The sequence below is a fragment of the Bidens hawaiensis genome, unplaced genomic scaffold, assembly GCF_021521415.1.
Source record: "Bidens hawaiensis isolate Kalapana, Puna unplaced genomic scaffold, B.hawaiensis_p1.1 tig00000142_1, whole genome shotgun sequence".
NCBI classification, from domain to species: Eukaryota; Viridiplantae; Streptophyta; class Magnoliopsida; order Asterales; family Asteraceae; genus Bidens; species Bidens hawaiensis.
This window is the reverse complement of record NW_027491019.1, coordinates 6,080,092-6,102,255: the sequence shown is the minus strand read 5'-3', so window position 1 is coordinate 6,102,255 and position 22,164 is coordinate 6,080,092. Positions and strand designations below refer to the sequence as shown.

At 34.2% G+C, this 22,164-nt stretch overlaps 1 protein-coding gene and 1 pseudogene across 2 annotated transcripts; both read right to left on the bottom strand.

Moving 5' to 3' along the window:
* Nucleotides 1–3,070: 3,070 nt before the first annotated feature.
* LOC143582448 (phosphatidylinositol 4-phosphate 5-kinase 7-like) lies at nt 3,071–8,148 on the bottom strand (annotated as a pseudogene). Its single transcript, XR_013143979.1, has 8 exons — nt 6,875–8,148; nt 6,617–6,784; nt 5,975–6,140; nt 5,776–5,886; nt 5,505–5,692; nt 4,711–4,865; nt 4,456–4,624; nt 3,071–3,790 (listed from the first exon to the last, which is right to left on the bottom strand). The product of XR_013143979.1 is annotated as a phosphatidylinositol 4-phosphate 5-kinase 7-like (transcript).
* Nucleotides 8,149–14,417: 6,269 nt separating this feature from the next.
* Nucleotides 14,418–20,581, bottom strand: LOC143582346 (cyclic nucleotide-gated ion channel 2-like). The gene is made up of 6 exons (XM_077064963.1): nt 19,832–20,581; nt 16,289–16,504; nt 15,781–16,212; nt 15,465–15,701; nt 15,138–15,224; nt 14,418–15,023 (listed from the first exon to the last, which is right to left on the bottom strand). Exons 1-6 carry the CDS (start codon nt 20,477–20,479, stop codon nt 14,535–14,537), a joined length of 2,109 nt encoding a protein of 702 aa, XP_076921078.1. The 5' UTR covers nt 20,480–20,581; the 3' UTR covers nt 14,418–14,534.
* Between the last annotated feature and the right edge of the window lie 1,583 nt (nt 20,582–22,164).

The window sequence follows — 22,164 nt, the reverse complement described above, 5'->3', positions numbered from 1 at the left end:
GTCATAACGTTCAGTTGAAGCTACACAAAACTCTTCGTGAAAGAGTTAAAATCGTTGGTGGTTATTCAATTACATACGGTAACTATGTCAATAGAAAATCCCTCAGTAGTAACTTAGTTACACCTAAGGATTAGTGGGAAATTGTTGATCGCCAAGTTGATGCTAATGTGCACATGTGATAGCCAAGTATTTAAGCATGGCAAAACTTGAATTATCTTGACAAATTGGTGAAAATTCGATATGAGATTTTACTGAATGTAAAAAAAGGGTGTTTATCATTTTATAACGTAAAACTTAACAAATGCGGGCATATAATCATAAAATCATATTTAAAAGAGAAAACTATCTAAAACTACTCTCAAATAATATCATATATATATATATACTAGTCAAGTACCCGCATGACGTAGCGGAGAATAACATTTTAAGGTTGTTAGCGAGCCAAGGCTAACTCTAATCGAACTTTACACCAAGCCGACTCAGCTCAGCTCCAAATTAAAGTTGGAATCTTAAAGTCGAGTTCGTCTTGATTATTTTGATACTGGTTTGAGGCCCGTGTATTACACGAATAATTGTTGAAAATTTTAAAGGCTAAGCCTTAACCGCTGACGTTATCAGGATATAGTCCAAGTCGATTGTTCTCATTCCACGTATTATAAATCGAATGTTTATTGTTTATTATTTTGAATATAAACCATAATAAACAATTTAATTAACACTTTAGAATTCACAAATCGTCTCTTGTCAATCCATATGGAGAATTCTTATGATATGTAGTAATGAATTTAGTTGGAATAAACCTATAATTATAATGTCATATATAGAAATGACTTAAAAGATAAGGGTCATATATGAAAATTGGTTGAAAAAAAGGTGAGAAGTGCTATGGGATTGACAAGTGGCAAAAATGGTAGGTTTTTATTAGAGTAGATAGAAGATAGATTTATATAATTGCATACTATTAATTTTATTTTGTAAAACATAAAAAATGAAAACAAAAACAAAACAAAAAAAAAAAAAAGAAAAAATAAAGTTGAGTAGTATTTGGATATACACGATGGCTCAAAGTTTTGCATTAAATAGTAGAATATATTGATAAGTATGTAAATATATGATGTCGTGAGAAACTTTTTTAATTGTGACAAGTTTAGTATTTTTTTTATCACACAGATAAAGGGTTGGATGGTAACTAACAGGAATATCAAATTGTAAACATTTAGCATTTAAAAAACTTGTACATTCATGCAGCAATAACATGTACATTTCAAACCGTCCATCTGATTTGAAAAAACATATCGAAACGTCGACAAAAATAAGCCCGTTTAAATGGGTATGCTCGGATTTTTTAATCATGTTTTCGTAAAACATATAAAATTAAAATAAAAAAGGATAAAGTTGAGTTAAAGTGGCTAAACATGAGGGGCCAAAGTTGTAATTATTTATTAAATTAACAAAGTTTGAGTAAGTTGAGGTACCATAGTTGTAATTATATTTGTTGAAATCAAATAAACGTAGGTGGATTGTTTTTAAAAGACCACTTTGTCCATTTACACACATGTAACTTATGCATTGAAAGTTGTAAATCCCTTAAAACAAACGTCTTAATTTGCTCATTGGTTATGTAGTATTAGTATAGATATTAAACAAATAAAATGGTTAACTGTTATGAGTTAGAGTTGTTGAAGTTATTAAATTTTTGGAGTTCTTAATGTTGCCCTTATGACTCTTAATTATGTTAACTACTCAGTAGATATTGATACTTTTTTGTTTAGGATATTTTATTGCTTCCTTAATTTTTATTTAACTTGTAAAACGACTTTCATAAAATAAAATAAAGCCAGGTTCTTGCTTCCTTAACTAGTTCCAGATCATGTCATATATATCTATTAGCTATATAACACGTTTAAATTTTTAACTATTTACCAACGCTTGATCATGTGTTTGTTAGTGCACACAACGATACACCCTTCTAGATTTTAATGTTGTGTTTCGCTTTGTCCTGTTACGCGGTACATACTTCGTAGGAGAGCATTGATCTACAAGGAGTATGCATCATTCATCAACAGGAAGCGGCCTTTTATTAAACAAATGTGAAGAATGTAGGTATGAAACATTATTAACATGTATAATTATGTTTTTAGAAATCTATTATATGTTGGATGTTTCTATCACTATCAAAAAGTGGTATTGCTACGCATACTATACATGATTTGTATATTACTTCATAATCCAGTTATAATTTTAAGTTAAACATAAGAAAGAGAACGCAAATAAAAGTGAGATTGGAAAAAATTTATAAAAGAATGTCACCCTAAAAATATGGAAAAGAAACAACAAAATATATACTATAAGTGAGTTATATTATATATAGATACCACCAAAAAAGGACCCTGAATCCGCTGCACTTGTGTACACCCAAATTCAATTTGACAAGGACACATCAAATCAAAATAATAAATACCAAGTGGCAGCCTGCCTGTCTCGCCTCTCCTCTAGGTTTCAAATTCAATTTTGGTAAATGGATTTATCAATCTGTCAAATATACCGTCAATACCTATATTTCTAACCTGTATTTTTTTTGAACGGCCAACTAACCTGTATATAAGACTTGTATATAAGACTGTTTCACTCTTTTTAAATTTGGTTGTATATTAATCCATGGGAGGGGAATTAACTTTACATTTTAAACCGCGTACACATATACATAACCATATTTAAAAGGAGTCGAAACACTCTTCTTATATATGTGGGAGACAAAATGGGATGGATTAAAACCGATCTCATCCCTGCATGAGAGAGTAGAGAAAGTTAGAAAGATTAGAAGTAAACCCATTTATTCGATTTTACCAATTTCATTAAATACACGTGCTTATGCGATTCTCACAGTTCTCGATATAATATAAGATTTGATATAAACGAGCCCATTCTCTAATACAAATAGTCCACATTGTTCTTGTAAATAATTTTCAAATAAATTAAAAAAAACTTTTAAGTTGTGGGATTAACAAAAACCACATGAATGTTTCTTATAAAGAAATGTAAGTAATGGAAAATATATAACATGTTTGAATATGAAAAAAAAAACATACATTATGTAGTCTGAGTGTACCATCACATTCACCACCAGATTGTGGGCCCATGATTGGAAGCAATTTTATATCCAAGCCAGCACTTTTAGCAAAGAAAAGACCCATGTCTTGTTTTTGGTCAGAGGACAAAAAGGGTCAAATTAAGTCAAAAGTCAAAACACAAACAATGGTTCATTAGTGATTAACAATGAGCATAGATAGAGTGGGGGGGCTATGAAGAGTACATCTTAAACTGTTGTACAAGTGGTTGATGAATTTCAATGAATTGTACAAGACATTGATGTTTTCTCAGACATTTGTTGCTTTCAACCTCAGGCCCCCATACATTTTACCAATTTATTCACTAAATATATAACTATACATTATATAATTTACTACACTTATAACAATATATATACACGTATTTATGATTAACGTGTGGATTAAATATCGGGAGGGAAAACTTTCTCCAGAAAGTTGAAGAAGCGTGTAGGGTAAAACTTAGGATCAGCTACGGATATTGACATGGGGTCGTGTCGAAGGGATTTATAAGCGTGCTCGATTTTTTTCTCATGTTGTATTCTTGCAGTATGTCAATAATACCAAGATAAAGAACAACATCATAGACTTCAAACAGTTCTGCTTCCGGAGACCCTGAAACGCCCTGTGAAACCTTGTGGTTTGCCTGAGCTGACATGTTCACGCCCAACTGCACTCGTAACCTGAAATATGTTTTTAATATATTAGATTCATTTAAATAAAATCAAGAAATGTTAGATAAGACCCTTTGTTAGTGATGTGTAACTGGTCAAAATAGTCAAGGTCAGGTTAAGTTGGACTGCAAGCACTTCTTTTCACTTTTTTTATAAAGAATTAATGTGTTTGTTATGATTTAAAAACAATATTATTACAATAAAAAATAATAATAATAACTGATACAGAAATTTGACAAAAACAAAACAAAACTTCACTTATGATATTAACACTGTCCAAACACAATTTACATGTGAGTTTTGTAGTCAAAAGGGTCAATTTTACAATAGCCAAGGATTGACATAATGTTAAGTAGAGGTGACATAATAAATTACCGAATTTTTTTTTATTCTATCTCTAGCTAGTCAAAGCGGGTTAGGCTAAAGGATTTTACTACAAATGAAACGGGTCAACCAAAGTCACTCAAACGTATAGAAAACTAGATTAGTTTTGCAAGACAATACTTTAGTAATCACTTTAAACACAATAATTATTTATCGTTTTAATATTTAAAACATAAAGAAGCATGTGGGCTGCCCGACCCGACCCGACCCGATTTGGCCCATTATCGAAATGGCCCATCTATCTAGCTATTCAAAACACTAAGAAGGAACATTTCAGACAAATCATATACCTTCCAGTACCAGGAAGAAGAAGATCAACTTCCTTGTCCCCTACAGAGTATGCCTTCAAAGTGCTTCCTCTACTGTGTGGGCCCGGTGCGGTGTTGACCGAACTCGGTTCATGTGTCACTAGTAGAAGTCCCTTTGGAGGAATTGAAAGGTTCATATGACACGTTGAACCTATAAAGATCACATAATATCTATAAATATCGTCTAATCCTAAAAAATAGACCATTACAAGCTTAAGAATAATAACAGAAACTCACTATCATTAGCAGGAGTTTTATGAGGCCTGTGGAACGCGTCTGGTGGTACTAAATGAGCCTTCAAATTAACTGGAGCTCTAAAATGCAATCCAAGAAGAAGACTGTAATCTATAATATGTTGAGATTCTAGAAACTTACAATCCAGATAGATTTGTCTGCAAAAGGTTGATGAGTGTCAACATATGGAAATCATAAGCAAGAAAGCATTTTAGAAAGCTGTTAACATATGGAAATCATAAGCAAGAAAGCTGTTAAATAACTAACTTTAGGCTTGTAAATGAACCGAGCAAACACGAAAGAAGCATGTTCGTGTTTGTTCGTTTAACTTTAACTAAACAGATAATCGAACACGTACAAAAACGAACGGAGTTTTCTTGTTTATTACGAATATGAACATGTTCATGTTCGTTTATGTTTATTCTTTAACAGTATAAAAGAATGGTTCACGAACGTATATGAACAAACATCATTGAACAAAGATGAACGAACATAATTGAGCTAAAACTAGTTAAAACTTAAAAGTAATGTGAAGAAAAATGTGTTGGGCCTAAAAAGTTATAATAACTATACTAATTTGTAACGGGCCAAAAAAATTAAAGTGCGTATATTAACGAACGAAAACAAACATAAAGTAACGAACATAATTGAACGGACTAGGCATGTGTTCATGTTCGTTCATTTAACTAAATGAACAAATTTTGTTGTTCATGTTCGTTCGTTAAGCAAACTTTCAGCCAAACGGTTCATAAACTGTTCACTGAACGTTCAGCCCATTTACATGTTAACTAACTTACTTGAAAAGTGCATCACGAAGTGATTTGTCCATATGAAAATCATATGCAAGATCGAGGTCTTTTAATGTGGTACTCTCTTTTATGTGATATTTATTTGCACTTCTTCCTTGATGAGAACCCTTTAAATCATATCGACCGTGTATACAAAGTTCTGTGTAAAACATATTTCCCATGACCACAAACTGTACCTGAAAATGAGAACAAAACAAAATGAATTATGGTGATTATTGAATATTATAACGTAAGGGAAACAAGAACAATTGGATAACACCTTCGTTCCACCTCTCAGTGTTATTTCATGGAGGCCGTAAAACTTAGTGATCAAAGTGTTATCATGTGCCTGCACATATTTGTAATAGCTAGGAAGCATCTTCAGTAAAACCTTACATTCAATATAGAACACTTATTAAAGATTTGTTCTTTTTGTTCAGAATCAAAAATGCATAATTATGTAGATTCAAAATTCAAACCTTGAGCTCGGATGTTCTTAAGGTTTTAATCACAAATCGGTCATCCTGAGAAAGATAGAAAATACTGCCACTTTTTCCTGGAGAAGAAAGCTCTCTTAGACCATCATCTCCACATATAGACATCATATAATCTGCAGCATCTAACTTGAATAACTCCCTCAAATTCCTGATAAAATAATACATCAAGTTGATTACGACTTCACAAGCATCAATGTAGCATAGACTATAGTAATTTACATACAAAATTTGTGCCTCGTTTTATTATTCAGATAGAAAATATATGTTGGGATTTGTAATACAAATCCCAACATATATTCATTCATCAAACACATATTGTGACACTCCTCACCCAAGATACATTTGTTATATAACTACAAGCCACCCTGAATAAGAGAAAAATTCATAAATAGATCTCATTAACCATGTGAACATCATTTACTTAATAAGATTTGATCATTGAAAGTGGGCGCTTGAATTTACATAATATATCTGTCACAAGCAGTAGATGAAATCTTAACATGTGTTACAAGTTCTGTATCATAACTCACTTTCACTATTGGTCTAATTGCTTATAGAGTATAACCATATGCCCTCCAAGTAAGAAGTAAAGACACAAAAAACACAAAACCAGAAAACAAATACCTGAAGACCATAGGACAATAATCTTTCCAATAGAAATCGATTGAAGAGTGTGAAGGTGTCAATTGTGAACCTTTCCTAGAGAAATACATCCTTAATCTTGCCCGTTCTCCAAAATCAGAATGTCTAACTTCACGTAGAGGAACTGGAGTAATTTTGCCAACAGTGTACCTATAAATCCAGTCCCACAACACAAGTTTAGAATATATTAGAAAGTAAAACCACATTTTAGAGTCATATGCCTTCATGATTATTCATTACCTGATACCAAGTTGTAGGTTAAGCATAAGATAATAGCTTTTATGGCCTTCAAAAATATTGGCAGATGGCTTCTTTTTCATCTCCTTCATTTGAAACTTACGTTGTTCCCTCTTATTCGAAGATCCATCATTACTTTTACGTGTTTCTTTAATCAAAACCCCTTGTACATATTCCCTTTCACAAACAATATTATCATCTCCTTCAGTTTCACCTTCATCTGATAATATTTCAGTACTGTTATCAAATGTAGAATTGCCAACACTACCATCTTCATCCAATGACACTCTTTTGCTTGATACTCGTCCTGAATCTCTGAAAAAGCCAATATTAATCTTCTCAGTCAAAGACCGGCCAAAACTCTGTCTCATATCCTTAAACCTCTCTGACTTAAAAGAAGAACTTGGAGACTTTTTGACTAATCTTCTAGAAGACTCGGACCTAGTTCCTGCAGGATAGAACATTCCTTGTCCATCCTTGAGGTCCTTGGTCCACACCCCAAAATAATAACTACCATCTGCAAACCTATAAACACCCGACCCGTGTCTATAACCGTTTAACCAATAACCATCATACAAATCACCATTCAACCATTTCATCACACCTCTACCGCACATCGATCCACCTTTCCAGTTACCTATATACATATTTCCATTACACCAAGCATATTAACCATTACCTTCATGCACTCCCTCTTTCCAACAACCATCATAAACATCAGAATTACTATATTGCTTTCTTCCAAGTCCATGCTTATTATTCAACCTCCATGATCCTATGTATATAGACCCGTCTCGACTGGTCAACTTGCCAAAACCATCAAGGTATCCACCAGAGAAATCGCCTTCATAACTTGCTCCGGATGACCATGTGATCCGTCCATTTCCTGTCATTTTACCTTCTTCCCAACATCCTTCATAAACCGTACCATCTGACCATGTGTACTTACCTTTGCCATGCGGAATCATTCCCTTAACATCACCAAAGTAAACATCACCATTTAAAACGATTTCTGCAGTCATCCTTAAAACCTGAGATATGCACAGCAAATTCTTAAATCAGGATATGAATATTAAATTCCTTTAAAAAATGATGTTGACTTATCAAATAGCATAACATAAAGATATTGTATTATATTCTGTCAAACTATAACTAATAAGGTGTGCACATTTGATAAAAGAATATATAATTTGACACACAGTAAGACTAATCATTAATATATTCTTCCAACATGTTTATCCAAAGTAGAATTCAGGAGATATACGCTTTCATTACCGTATACAAATCATTCCAATGACGACAATTCCGTTGACTATTGACCAATCCACAGTCCACCTTAGCATATCAACTCTAGTAATATGATCAATACTACCTATAATATTAACTAAATCATATTCTTCAACATATTTTCCCCTTAGAATTAATCCCTACATACTCTGTGAAGTCTGTTAATTACGTAATCACACGATTCAGCAATTATACAAAAATCATTCAGCAATTACTTCTTTGAACCTAATGCGAAATACAATTTTATTTTCTAATGATCTATCGTCGTATAATCGAATGTGCAGGAAAAAACTGAAATTAGTTGCAAGCTCAACAGCTAGGCCTGCAAACTAACCGAACGAACACTTAGTCGGACAAATATTTGTGTTCGTGTTTTGTTCGTTTAAAAAATGAACATGCTCGTGTACGTTTATGGTCGTTCGATTAAAATCTAAACGACTAGTTCACGAACATAAATGAGCACTCCTAAATGAATGCAAACAAACAAATATAAAACCATTACGTAGATGACTCATTCATCTAGTATATAATTATTTTCTATCAATATGTAAACGAACATGAATAAACGGACAAAAACGAAGATGGATGAACGAACATAAATGAGCAAACGAAGCACTTGTTGATGTTCGTTCACGAACTTCCTACTGAACAGTTCACTGACCGTACAGGATTCAAACACATTTTCCTCCTCGTAGATTCAAATCCTACGTACTCTGTGAACTAGTTGGATAAACCGTCGAATGCAATAACTTTGAAGAACCGATTCATCATCATATCTATCGAAGCTGATTACAAATAAAATAAAAATCTAAATTAAGAAATGTTTGGTTAAGAGGTAATTAAATTGTTACGGCCTCTTAACCATTCAGCAGACAAATGGTTATTAAAAAAAACTCTGCAAAATGAAATGATACAAGGAATATGCAAAGTTGATTCAATTAGAGACTGAAGGCAAAATGATGCTTGATTGATTATTGTAGGTGGAGGGAGAGAAGAATAAGGGGAATGAATAATACTGTAGAATACGCCGCACGCATGTAACAGTAGACGGACAAGGCTGGCCGTTGGATCAGAGACGAATGGATGGATGGTATGGGTCTATTTTCTCCACTATATGCATGCAGACGCAAGGCATATGTGAGGTAGTATAAGCGTATGATTCATGTTTTAATTCAGATTCACCATCCTTTTTTTTTTCTTATACATACCGGTATAATAATAATAATAATAATAATAATAATAAAATGCTTGAATAAACCTTCCCATTATTTATTTATATACTATATACATTTATTCTTAATTATTAATATATTAATACACTTAGGGATATCGTCGTATCGGTATCATTCAAATACAGTATCAAAGTAGTTAATACCTACATATTTGGTACGTTAATCGACCGATACCCATAATTTTAAAAATTCAGTATAAGTACTTTTCGTATTGATGTAAATAACTAAATACAATGCTTAATTGTATAAATTATATAAATATAAATATATAAAGTTAAAACTATAGTTTAGAAAAATAATTATGCATGAGTAAATAATTAATAGAAAACCCTAATTTTTCTGTCTTTGATGGTTAGGGTTGTCCAAACTGCTCGACACTCGTTCGTCGCTCGCTCGAAAATCGCTTAGAAAATGCTCGTTTGATTCCCGCTCGATTTGGAAATGAGCCGATCGGATCGGTTTGATTTGAAAACAAGCCAAGCACAAGCAAAGTTTCGCTCGCCTCGGTTCAGTTTGTTTTGCTCGAATTATTGTTTTAGCTTAAAATTTATATATATAATATGTATTTATATAATAATATACAAAATTTCAAGGATTTTTAAATTTTCTACTTTTGTGTTGACTTCAAAGTTTAATTATAAACCTTAGGCACTTGTTCAATACTTCTACAATTCCACTTTTCCATAAACTTTCATGTCATTCTGTCGTTCAGTACTTCGATCACACATTTGAAAAATCTAGTTACTGGTTCTCGTCACACTTGATACACGAACTATTTTTTCTATTGTTTGGAGAAAATATCGACCAGATATCTTCATTGAACTTATTATGTATGTTTTATTGCTAACTAGACACTTTAGAATTTGAACTCTATAGATTTTTTTTAGTTGAAAATTTTGAATTAATGACATTTTGGAGTTTTAGAATTTTAAAATTGAAAACTTTGTACGAAACCAAGCCAAACCAAACCGCTCAATTTAAAACCAAACCAAGTTCAAGCATAAACCTATCGCTCGTTTCTTTAAATTCAAGCCGCTCGGTTCGGCTCGGTTTCAAACCAAACCAAGTATGAGCATGCATGCGTTCGGTTCGGCTCGGTTCGTGAACAACCCTATTCATGGTGGATGCGTATCACGTTGAGCTTCCAAAAGGTCCATCATGTATCGCAATGGACCTCTTACAACCCCGTCGCGTAGCGCGATAGGACTCTTTAACATGAATTTTTTTAGTTTTGCGTGTTGATCATCCCGGGCCTTCATCTAATGCTCGCAGAAGTCCAAGTTATTCGCATTAACACCATGTGACCTGTAACACAATAAACACATATAAAGTACCATTGTTCGTACAATAAACAACTAAACTATACAATTAACACAATGATATACGAACACAATACCCGGCCATTATCCAACAACTTGGCAAGGTCAATATCATCGAGTCATCGGGGTGATCATGATTGTACATTGATACTTCAAGTTGTTGCATCATATGATCTATGGATTTGGCATGCTTATTTTGGTATGGCGGACGCAAACAATGATATAACTGTTCTAAATTCATTTCCTTTGTTTGACGACGTCGTAGACGGAGTTGCACGGTGGTCATTGTTGTATGCAAATGATGTCGAGTACATCTATGTATACTATCTAGTGGACGTTATTTATCCGAAATAGGCTAGGTTGATGGGTAGTTTTTCATACTACGACAATATTTCAAAAAAAAACATGAGCGACAAGAAAGGATATCAAACAGGCATTCGGTGTATTAAAGAAGTGATGGATCATACTTGCTCAACTAGCATGTTTACTCCACAAGGACAAATTAAGAAACATTATATATACTTGCATCATCTTACATAATATGATAATTGAGGACTCGAACAAAGAAATTTGCCAAGACAACTAGATGATGTGAAACTGCCAATCCGGTTACTAAACAACGATGAGAAACTCATTGTTTTAATGAAAACACAAAATTGGAAGAAACATTTAAATCTTAAATCCGACTTGATAGAGCATTTGTGGTTGAATCGGAATAATGTTCAAAGTGAAAACTATGGCGAGTAGAATAATTGTAACCTTTTAGTAGTTTGTTTGATTTTAATATTTTAAGTTATGTTTTATTTTATCTTATTGTTTGTTGTTTTCGTTGTTTAATTTTAAATTATTATTTTTATATAAATATATTTAAAATTATTGTGGCATTGACAATTTGACATGTGACACAATAATTAGCTCTTGCTAGTTATTTAACAACACAAGAAACAAGGGTTTGTCTCACTATTTGCGTGACAGTGACATAACTCAATAACTAGTAAAAACTATTTATCTCACAACACAACCTTATGTCCGTGTTACTTGTTATATAACTTTTTATATTTAAAGGTCCGCTTTATACCAAAATTCATATCCCAAAAGTTCATACAAATACAAATATAATCAATAGATTGAAAGGAATCGCACTACAAAAGCGTCAAATAGATGACATATAAACACTACAAAGAAGGTTTATGTTAATTGTTAAATCCCAAATAAATAAGCTTAAAAAATAGTAGCAGTAGCAATAGATCCACAATCACAGGCATCTTTACGGTTTTGAACCTTAAAATTTAAAGAGTTCGGGCTTATCCATCAATAAAAATGAATGAATTCATCTATAATCAATAATCACAAATGCGGTTTGATCCGTAACCCATTTTGAGTCAGTATCACTGTTACATAGGACGAAGTAACGAACACGTGGGAAACAAGTTGATTGTGTGTGAAGAGGTAGGTCCCAGCAGAGCCCAGTTGGACCCGCAAGACTCACCTTGAAGAGGAACGTCTGCGCAGAAACCAACTGGATCCGCAGGACCAACCATGCTCAGAGACGTGACGTCCTTACGCGCAGTACGCAAGCTGTTCCCGCAGGAAATGCCTCCCGATGGTGAAGGACTCCGCCTGTTCCCGCAGCTTCGGATACAAGCCATCAGGGAAGGCCACCCGCGCAGCAAGGCTATACGCACAAGGCACTTAGCTCTCAATCACTCAGTGTCACCTGAAGGAATGAGCAAAGCCGGGAACAATCCCACACAAGGGCGGGAGGGGGAATACTCCCGCCCAAATAAGCCAGTCCGTACGATACGGGAAGATCTTCTGTACTGTACCTGACGAGGTATGGGAAAAAGATCTGACTAAAGATACGACAGCTTATTGACAACAGTATGGCGAGCAGCATGCTCCTGTACTGTATGTCACTATTAGCCGCTGCCTACTCACCAACTACTGCCATACCACGTGCATAGCCGGCAGTTGGTGGAAAAGGAATAGTACACAGCAGGCCTGGTCACTATCAGCCGCTGCCTACCCACCAACTACCAGCAGGGCACGTGCGTAGGCCACTGTTGGTGGAACAGGAACACTGTTGCAGCCGGCCACACCTCCTTGGAAACCTACCTTCGGCTATAAATACCACAAATGGTATGACCATCTCATCTTATCATATCTTACCATATTATCATCATATTATACCTGATATCTGCTCTAGCAATCTCTTAATATACATTTATATTTAAAGAGCAATCTAGTCTGATTCTCACGCCGGAGGGTGGTCATAAGGAGGAACCCCCCCCCCCCCTTCTCAGTGACAAGCTCACGGTGTCTGTTTTGCAGGTTATCAGAAGAACCATCTTCTCTGGGTCTAACCCCTCGTGGGAAACATCTATCTAACCCCCAGGTTATCCTTAATCTGTCCCGGGGTCCGGTTAGTGTTTCTTCAGTGTGATAAAGGTGGTGAGTATAAATGTTTATACAATTTTAAATATATATGTTCACATAATATCTACCTATACTAATAAAAGAAAATAATTCTGGACAAATGTCATTTTGTGGTTAATTCTCACCATCAAATTCCCTCCAAAATCACTTTTCTTCTATTGATGGAAAAGAAATTCTAAATATAGTATTGATTATAAATTCAACATACTGTATTAATTGGTCAATCTCTATTAGTTGAATTACTAATGCCATAAATTATATTTTCTAAACATACTTAATATAAAAAGAAATTAATATAATAATTATGTGTCAAATATATTTTCTTTGAAATTGAAATGTATATATAAAGGAGTTTATGTTTATGGAGTACATTAACATTTAATATTTTTAGACATCTTCATATTGAAGAAAACTATAATAATTTTTTAAACTTTTTTTTTTAAATATTCAGTCTTAAAAAACATAGACAAATTTTTCATTTTTTATATTTATTATAAGACTATTGTGATAGTTTAACAACAGCGTGTTTATAAGGACAACGTGAAAGCTGTTCAAAAAGGAAAATTTGGTATCTTTTTTGTCTATGACCAGGTATGGAATGTATTTTTATGAAAGACTTTAGCTATATCTTTCACATCGAAATGCCTCATTGTTTTAAATGATGCTTCCAATGGCATTGCTTCAGGTCCGTCTCAACGTCATCGGAGGCCTAAAGCTAACTAAAACGTTAAGGCCTTTTTACTTTTTTCTTTATGCGTATAGTGTTAGAGAGTATACAAGAATTATAGAATATGTATGATATGCCGTGATAATGGGTATGAAGCAATCATTCTTAACTTGTGGCTCATCATTGAGTTACTAATTCTAAAAGAACTCTACTTTCAAAATCTCATAATACGTAACTCTTATTTAAGATTGAGACCCTATAAATCGGGAGGCGTAAAGTCATTGCCTCATTTAGCTTACTCACGAGACGGCCCTGCATTGCTTCATCGTTGTATATCGTTGGTAGATCAACTCATTCTCGATTTAAAATTCAAATATATTTGATGATATAAAAAATCTATATCTGTAATACATTTTTTTACATAATATAAAGAGACTTAATTATCTTGTTTTATTTGTATTAAATTATTAATTGTAATTTATATATTAATTTATCTCGTGTAATACATGGGTTTCTAAAGCTAGTAAATAGATAAAATGCTAAGAGAGTTGTGAGTACGTGATTAAACTCTAATGCTCTATAGAATTGTAACTTGGCGACCTTAATTAATAATAGAATAATATGTACTTAGCGACACATTCACCATTTCTTAATTATTATCCTAATAATAAAACGAGGCACAAACAATGGTGTTTCAAGAATAAATAACAAATGAACTCACTCTATTCAAGATGATCATGAGGCCTTATTGACATGAAAATGGCTGCATATTGCCGAAGCATACGGTTGCTGCCACCATTCTCATCTGCCGCCCGGTTCACTTGCGGCCGCATCCTCGCCATGTACCGCCTCCACCAGATTTGTATGGTTACCGCCGCCCATGTCCGCCAATTGGACGAGTGATATCTCACCGTTCGCTTCAACCTTTCGTTAGCAAACTTGTACCGGAAATGTTCGGTCACATAACGAAGATGATTAGCGTCGAGCCCAAAAGCTTCAGTGGGCTCCAGGCACGTAAATGTGGCTGAAGATGCAGAAAGCCGGTTTATAAATGGCTTCCGGAGGCACCAAGATAGAAGCTCGTCGCCTAAGTAGCCTCCAGGGTCGAGTATACTCGTTGCAACAACTCCTTTACTTAGGTTTTGGCTACTTTTTACACGTCCTTGGACTATAAACACCATTCTTTGAACGGGATCGCCTTCCCGTATGATCTACAATTTGATAAACTTGAATTAGCAAACAAATGAGTAGTTTTTATTAAGCTACATAGCGCATAAGCCCAAAAGTGACAAATGTATGACACCATTTGTGAGTGTACATGATACCTTTTCGTCCTTTGAGAATACTAGTGGTTTAACTCGGTCACATATGTTGTCAAGTATCAAATCGTCTAAATTGTGGAAGAACGGTACCTAAGCAAGATAAACCAGGGTTAGTAACATAAACTTCGCCTGTATCACGGGTAAAATCATTATATATATTGTAACGAGTCTGGTTGAAATGCTTTGTTTTTAAAAATGGCGCGAATCGGGCTGAGTTGGCCCACACATTTTCTAGCATATCTTTATTGTATATTATTTGACCCGTTAAAAAGAGTAACATAATCCAAATTAACTCATTCGTAAGTAACTAAGTCGGGAGTGCGTAATTACCATTCGAATGAGGTCTAGGCAAAGAAAACGCTTGATATCGCGTCTAAGGCCTTCGGGAAAGTCCTTAATCAGTTCCATCTCGTCTTCACCTCCCATTAACGCCCACTTTTGGCGTTCATAATGACGAACTCTTTGTCTAAGATGTGATGGAAGTTGTCTCCTCTTCATCCACCATTCCATATCGCGACATCTTAGTTGCATTTTCCTCTTTTTTGCCATAACCGCGTGCAAGAACACCTTCATTATGGCAAAATGCTTTTATTAGTTTTGATCATATGTGAAGTCACACGCAGATATGCAAATTAATAACGCGTACCTGAATATTACCAATTAATAACGTGAATAGCATCAATCCGCTTAACACGACACAAATACTAAAGATCACTTCAACCCAATGACTTGTGGGCTCAAGATCATTTCCAAAGGTACTGAGGCTCATAAGACCCCAAAAGATGGGATATAGAAACTTGACGGCGAGCGAGTTGCTAGAAATAACTGGAAGTGCCCATCGGTATATGCCATAGTGGTACGGCCCATTTACATCTAAACACAATGGCTTTCTAACCAAACTTATGGTTGAGTTTCCAGCACAGCGATTACCAAGCACCCCCCCGGGTATCGAAAACTGGTAACAAACCTCATCGGCACAAGACAAAGCTAGGTTACAAGCGTTTTTCCTGCTACATTGCCGCCTTAGGCATGAAACTACCCGTTGTATCGCCAAAACATACCAACAACCACCGGCAACCTACGACGACGACAGACAAAATAAAATCATAACCGCTTGTAAAATGATTAAAAGAAAGGATATGGTGTATACTTACGTGGGAAGCGATGAAGTATGCGATGAGATTAAGGGCAAAACCCCACCAAATGGTACCGAAGATGTAACCGGTGACTTTTGCCATCCTTCTCATTAGCGAGATGGAGTGGTAGACTTTGGGCAGGAACTGGAAGACAAAAATGAGTAAGAGGATCGTCATGATCGCCTTTATTCGCTCTTCGCGTATCAACCACGGCACTACTAACCAAAATATGACCTGAAATGTAAGCATTAGGGATGAGCCAGAAAAACTGAATAACCAGAATTTCTGAAGCAATTGAGAAATCCGACACTTCAGTTTAAGACTTGTTTTGATAAACATTAATGTTTATGGTCCGGTTATGGTACGTTATATGTATGTCACTAACCGAATTAAGATCAATATGAACACCCAATAAACCAACTTTTATTACTCCATATTTTTAATTCTTGAATATGTTATATGTTGGAAAGTTTTGCTATACTTTCTTACTTACAAATAGCATATCTGTTCCTACTTTAGTTTATAAAAATAAAATTACTGCTAGTATTTACTTGATGTAACATATAATTTGATTTATTAGTTTTAATAAACTTGAATATTTCATCCACCTCCAAAGCTAGTGGTTAACGGGAATTATCATTTTCAATAATCGGACCAAATGAACTATTATTCATATATTGTTTTTAAATGTAAAGTAAAAGAAGTTAACTAAACTATTGTCTTGTCTTTAAATAATAAATAAAATTAGTTAGTTTACGATTTAAATGGAAAACACTTTGTTTCTGATCGATAAATCAAATTAGTTACAGCCGGGCACACACTGACAAGACATAATAAGAAGTATGGATTTAAACAAATAATCACCAAAACTTATACAGCGTTTAACTTTCTTATTATTTATCAATCAGTTTAATCTAACTGACCAAGTATGATTTCTTAAGATGGGCCGATCGAGGAGTAGGCAATTCTCTTCAAAGAGAATAAAAACGTTACCAATCAAAGGGACCGCTTGAATGGCGTGACACAAGAGCAAAACTATAAATACTCTAATACTTGATTGATGTATATAATCAAAACCGACCGAATTCGTGTCAATTTACCGACTCAATGCTCGGGTGCGACAACATTTGAGTTTTACTACCGCCCAAGTTGCCAACCAAATAAACATTGGCTTAAATATTTTGTTTTCTTATATGTTAATGACTTTTATGTTAAATTGACGAATTAAATTTTTATGTGTTAACGCTCAAATTTTACCAATTGTGTTTATATCGTAACGAGCACAATTGGCGGAATTCGTGTTGACTCGTCGTCGTAACACTAGAGTTGTACCAACGCCTAGGTTTCAACGATGGGGGTTTTGCCACCGGGTAAAAAAACTAGTTTGTTAATACAAAGTTTGTACATATCTCAAACGGTATAAATATTAGCTTATGAACTTAAGTTGCGTTTGTTTATTTCCATTTCTTTATACCTTGGACTTCATATAGTTTGATCCATCAATTTCTTATAGGTCTTATAGTTTGATCCTCCATTACTGTTGTAAGACCCATATTTTTAATCTAAATGGTTTGTATACATGTCAAATCATTATTGTTGTAAGACCCATGTTTTTAATCTAAAGGGTTTGTATACATGTCAAATGTATTAGTAGTTTATTATAATACTAATATTTGTTTGTTTAAAGTAATTAACTAATTTATATAGTTGATTTCAGTTATATTGTAATCCTTCGTTATCGTTGTAAGGCTCGTTTGATATATATTATACTGTTGGTATATTTCTCAAATCTTATATATAGTTTATAAACTTAACATTTGCTATTTAAAATGATTTATATAGTTGATTTTATGTGTTTGATCATTTAATAATTTCTTATAATGATCACGCATTATTGTCTTAAGACAAACGTGGCTCTCGTTATCAATTACAATCAACAATCAACATATTTGTATTTGTGTATTCATAATTTATTTACTTATTAATCACACATTTTGTTTTAAGACCAACGTAGGTCTCCTTGTGTATCATGGGTGTTATAAAAAGTATAATTAACATATTATATGTATGTGTTAATCTATCTAACTATCTATATAATTGTCTACCATAAAATCCTATGTGTCGCTCTCAGGTTGTTCCCCCCATTTTCTAGAGCCACCAGATTGCTTGATTTATAAATAAAGGTTTTCTCATGCATTTGACCCAAATTCGTGGGTATGGGTCTCACCAAACCCAGATAGTCTTTAAATGGGTTATAACATCTCATTTATTTGTAAAACTATTTCATAAACAAACAATAATTTTCACGGGTCATGGGTCTCACCAAACCCGGATAACCCTTAAACGGATTATAACATCTCATTTATTTGTGAAATAACCCCTTAATTATCAGTTTATCACAGAATAATTTTCACGGGTTATGTGTCTTACCAAACTCTAATAGCTCTCAAATGGGTTATAAGATCTCATTTATTGATAAGCATTTTCATTATCAAACCCTAATATAATTTGTTTGCTTTACATGTCCTTAGTTGCTGGTCTGTCATCTCCATCGTCGGTTAACTTCCGATACTACCCACCATCACCAACTACATTAACGCATCTTTTATTATTAGACAAATATTTGTGTTCATGTTTGTACATTTAAAAAAATCAATATGCACGTGTTCGTTTATGTTTGTTCGTTAAAAATCTAAAAACTTAAACATCTCAACTGATAAAACCCAAACGTTAAAAAATATAATCACAAACTAATATATATGTATTCAATTAAAACAAAACTATGTTACAAAAATAAAATAAATCATCATAAAATACCAAAACGATTAAAAACAAAACTTTAAATAAACTCCCGTAACACGGGAGGATCAAACTAGTTATGAATATATATTGTATGTTATATTAAGTATAAACATATTGTATTTATCTCTTCATATTTTATGAATGCAAAAAGAGAATACCATTATTTTATATATATATATATATATATTAAAAAACTATTAATCATTGGCAGGGCCAGCCCAACCCTTTTGAAAGCATAAAACAAAACAAGAATTCATAACTTTTTTTGAATTTTATTACAAAGCAAAAGTGCAAAACCACTAATCACAAATATGTTTGTGTTTTAAAATAACTTAAGGGTCAATTTTATCATTTAGTATGCATTTTTTTGTCTAACTCTAGTTTGATATTTTATCATTTAGCATGTTAAATTTGATCTAACTTTAGGTAAATTAAAGAACTTATCTAAGTAGAAACTTAAAGTATTTTAATCCTAATCATTGTATCTATTTTTCTAAATGTGATCATTACATTATAAGATTTTAATTTGTGTGGTTCTATTTCCCTCTCATATCAAGAAAGATAACTGGTTATACTTATAAATCATAAGACAAAAGGTGGAGAAACTTATATGTTATGTATGCCATGATTCATTATAAGCATCTCATATCTCAAATTATTAAATACCTATTCTAGGAAAAATAGGCATCTTTACCAGGACCCATAGTTTTAGGTTAAAAAGTTAAAATGATTGCATGTGAAGTGAAGTGACTGATTTACCTGTGGGACCGGAAGTATGACAAAGGCATCGTACCAGAAGCCTTTCACTGACCGAACATAGTGAGCAGATATCAGCCGTGGATCCCAAACAAGCTTACCACACCCAACCACAAGCGACTCACGCGACACGTAAGCCATCCGAAACTGCAACCACATGTGGACAAGATGCACGGCGTCCACCAATGTCCGTAGCACCGCCACAACGGCCGCCAGCGCACCGTCCATGTACAGGCACGGTGCGCCACCCCGCCCGATAGATAAAGTATAAAAGAAAAGCGGGTCCACCGCCAGCGCCACCCCGCGGGCCAACAGAAAGAACCGGTTCCATCTCTGTACCCTTTTGCTCCGGGGGTCGTACACGTGGCTCAGCCACCCTGACCCTCGGTGGCTACATCGGTCTTTAAAAGACCGACTGGGTACAATTTTGGAACCGGGTCGGTCCCGGACTGGGACCAGGGATGAGCCTGCGGAGGCTTCCCATTCTGGTTGGTTCGCGCGGTCGCAGCTGGTGGAGTGGAAGGCGGGGACGCCTACTTGGGTGCAGGCGTAGCACTCGGTGGTGTTCGAAATGGGACCGGAGTCTTCGAGCTCGTCCGCACTGTCGGAATCCGTGCTCCGGCGCCGGAATATTCCAAAGAATGAAGGCATTTGTGAAGGGTAACCATGGAAGGGTGGAGATACCAGTGGTGGGGTGATAAGATAGATTATGTATGAGGATATATTGTGTGTGTGTGAACTGTTGATGAGTTTAAACTTTAAAGCATTTGCCGACTTTTTTATTTTGATATGTCATTATATATATCGTGACTGTTTCTTATACATATGTTTTATATTTTACTAATAGTGAGTCTTATTTTATATTTAATATTTATTAAATAGTCACATGATATCTTCCATTGTTAAAACATTCAAAGATTTTAATCCATACACACGTTTGTTAACTAGTCGAGTCTAATAATTCAAATTGAGTTCGAGGTCGATTGAGTCGTTTTCAAGTTTCTGATTTCAATTATACAAATCTAGGTGTACATACATACAAAAAGGTACTTTGATAAAGGTAAAACATGTTAAAAAATAAAAAGATATCAAAGAATAAATTTGGGAGAAATTTGCGGGATCAGTTAAACATCATTTCCCATTTTAGAGGGTTAAAGACAACCATTAACCAGCCTTAATTCCAGCCCGTAAACAGCTCATTTTCTATGTTTAGATTGTTTTCTTTAGCTATAAATTGTATGCACTTTTCTTTGTAATTCACACAGGAAAAACATAATACAACAATTCAACTTTCAATCTTTTTTAAACAGAACAAACTTAATTAAATAAATTTAATTGAACGATGGGATAAAGACTATGATTAATTGGGATACTAGAGATTAATCGTAATTGACTTTATATGTATTTTTCAAATATGCATATAAATACCAATCTTATTGACCAACTTTAACCAAAATAGTGATTAATCGACGCCTAAACCGTGGGGTATCAACTAGCGATTAATCGACATCTAGGAGCGACAGCCCCATGGGCTTAGGGCTATACTTTCTTAAAACTCTAGTTCAATGTGTTGGTTTAGGCCCCTAGTTATACACGATAAACACACGTATGTATATGAATTGATAAGTAAATATTTGAAGAAGAAATCGTATTTATATTATCAAGAAAAGAGTACAATATTAAAATAAACTAAGAAGGCTATTTATAGCCTTTACAATGAAACGTGGATAATAAAGAGACAGTATAATACTAATCTAATTCCTAAAGAACCAGTAGACTAAATGGACTACTTTTACACCACATGCATCCTTAAATCGTGCACTTCCACTTGAATCGATCAACCCCAACCAATCCATTCATAATAAACGTGCAACAACTCCTACTCTTCCGGTTAATCAAAACCAATTAGGACAATTCATAAACTAACCCGTGACCCGATAGTGCCGACCCGCAACCTGTAAACGAACCCAATTAACCAAACACAATGACCGAGTTTAAGCTGTGTTCAACTATTATATATTTAGTTTTAGGTCATAATAAAGATTTTAAGAAAGATTCAACGCGCAAATGGCTTATCTTCAGCGTTACTTTCCCCTGCAGGCCTTGTCCATGGTTTGCTTCAAAGGGTCTTCTTCGACCTAATCTATCTTCTTGTCAAGCAAACAAATGTTTTTCATTATTGTCTATATGTTTTTCTTTCTTAAGACGTATTCTTTCTTCATGGCCGGGTTTTTCAGTCTACCTATTGCTTCATCTAATGTCTTAGCATCTAGAGTAGAGTATGTTCTATTAATGCAATTATTTGAATTTGAATGGATCTATCGTAGACTGAATTG

What these genes read in the sequence shown, in the direction of transcription:
- LOC143582346 (XM_077064963.1), bottom strand. Translation starts at nt 20,479, where the DNA reads ATGCCTTCATTCTTTGGAATATTCCGGCGCCGGAGCACGGATTCCGAC. An exon ending in TCATACTTCCGGTCCCACAG is followed by an intron (nt 16,505 to 19,831) that starts GTAAATCAGTCA and finishes CTTACATTTCAG; the next exon opens with GTCATATTTTGGTTAGTAGT. An exon ending in GCCTAGACCTCATTCGAATG is followed by an intron (nt 15,225 to 15,464) that starts GTAATTACGCAC and finishes TATCTTGCTTAG; the next exon opens with GTACCGTTCTTCCACAATTT.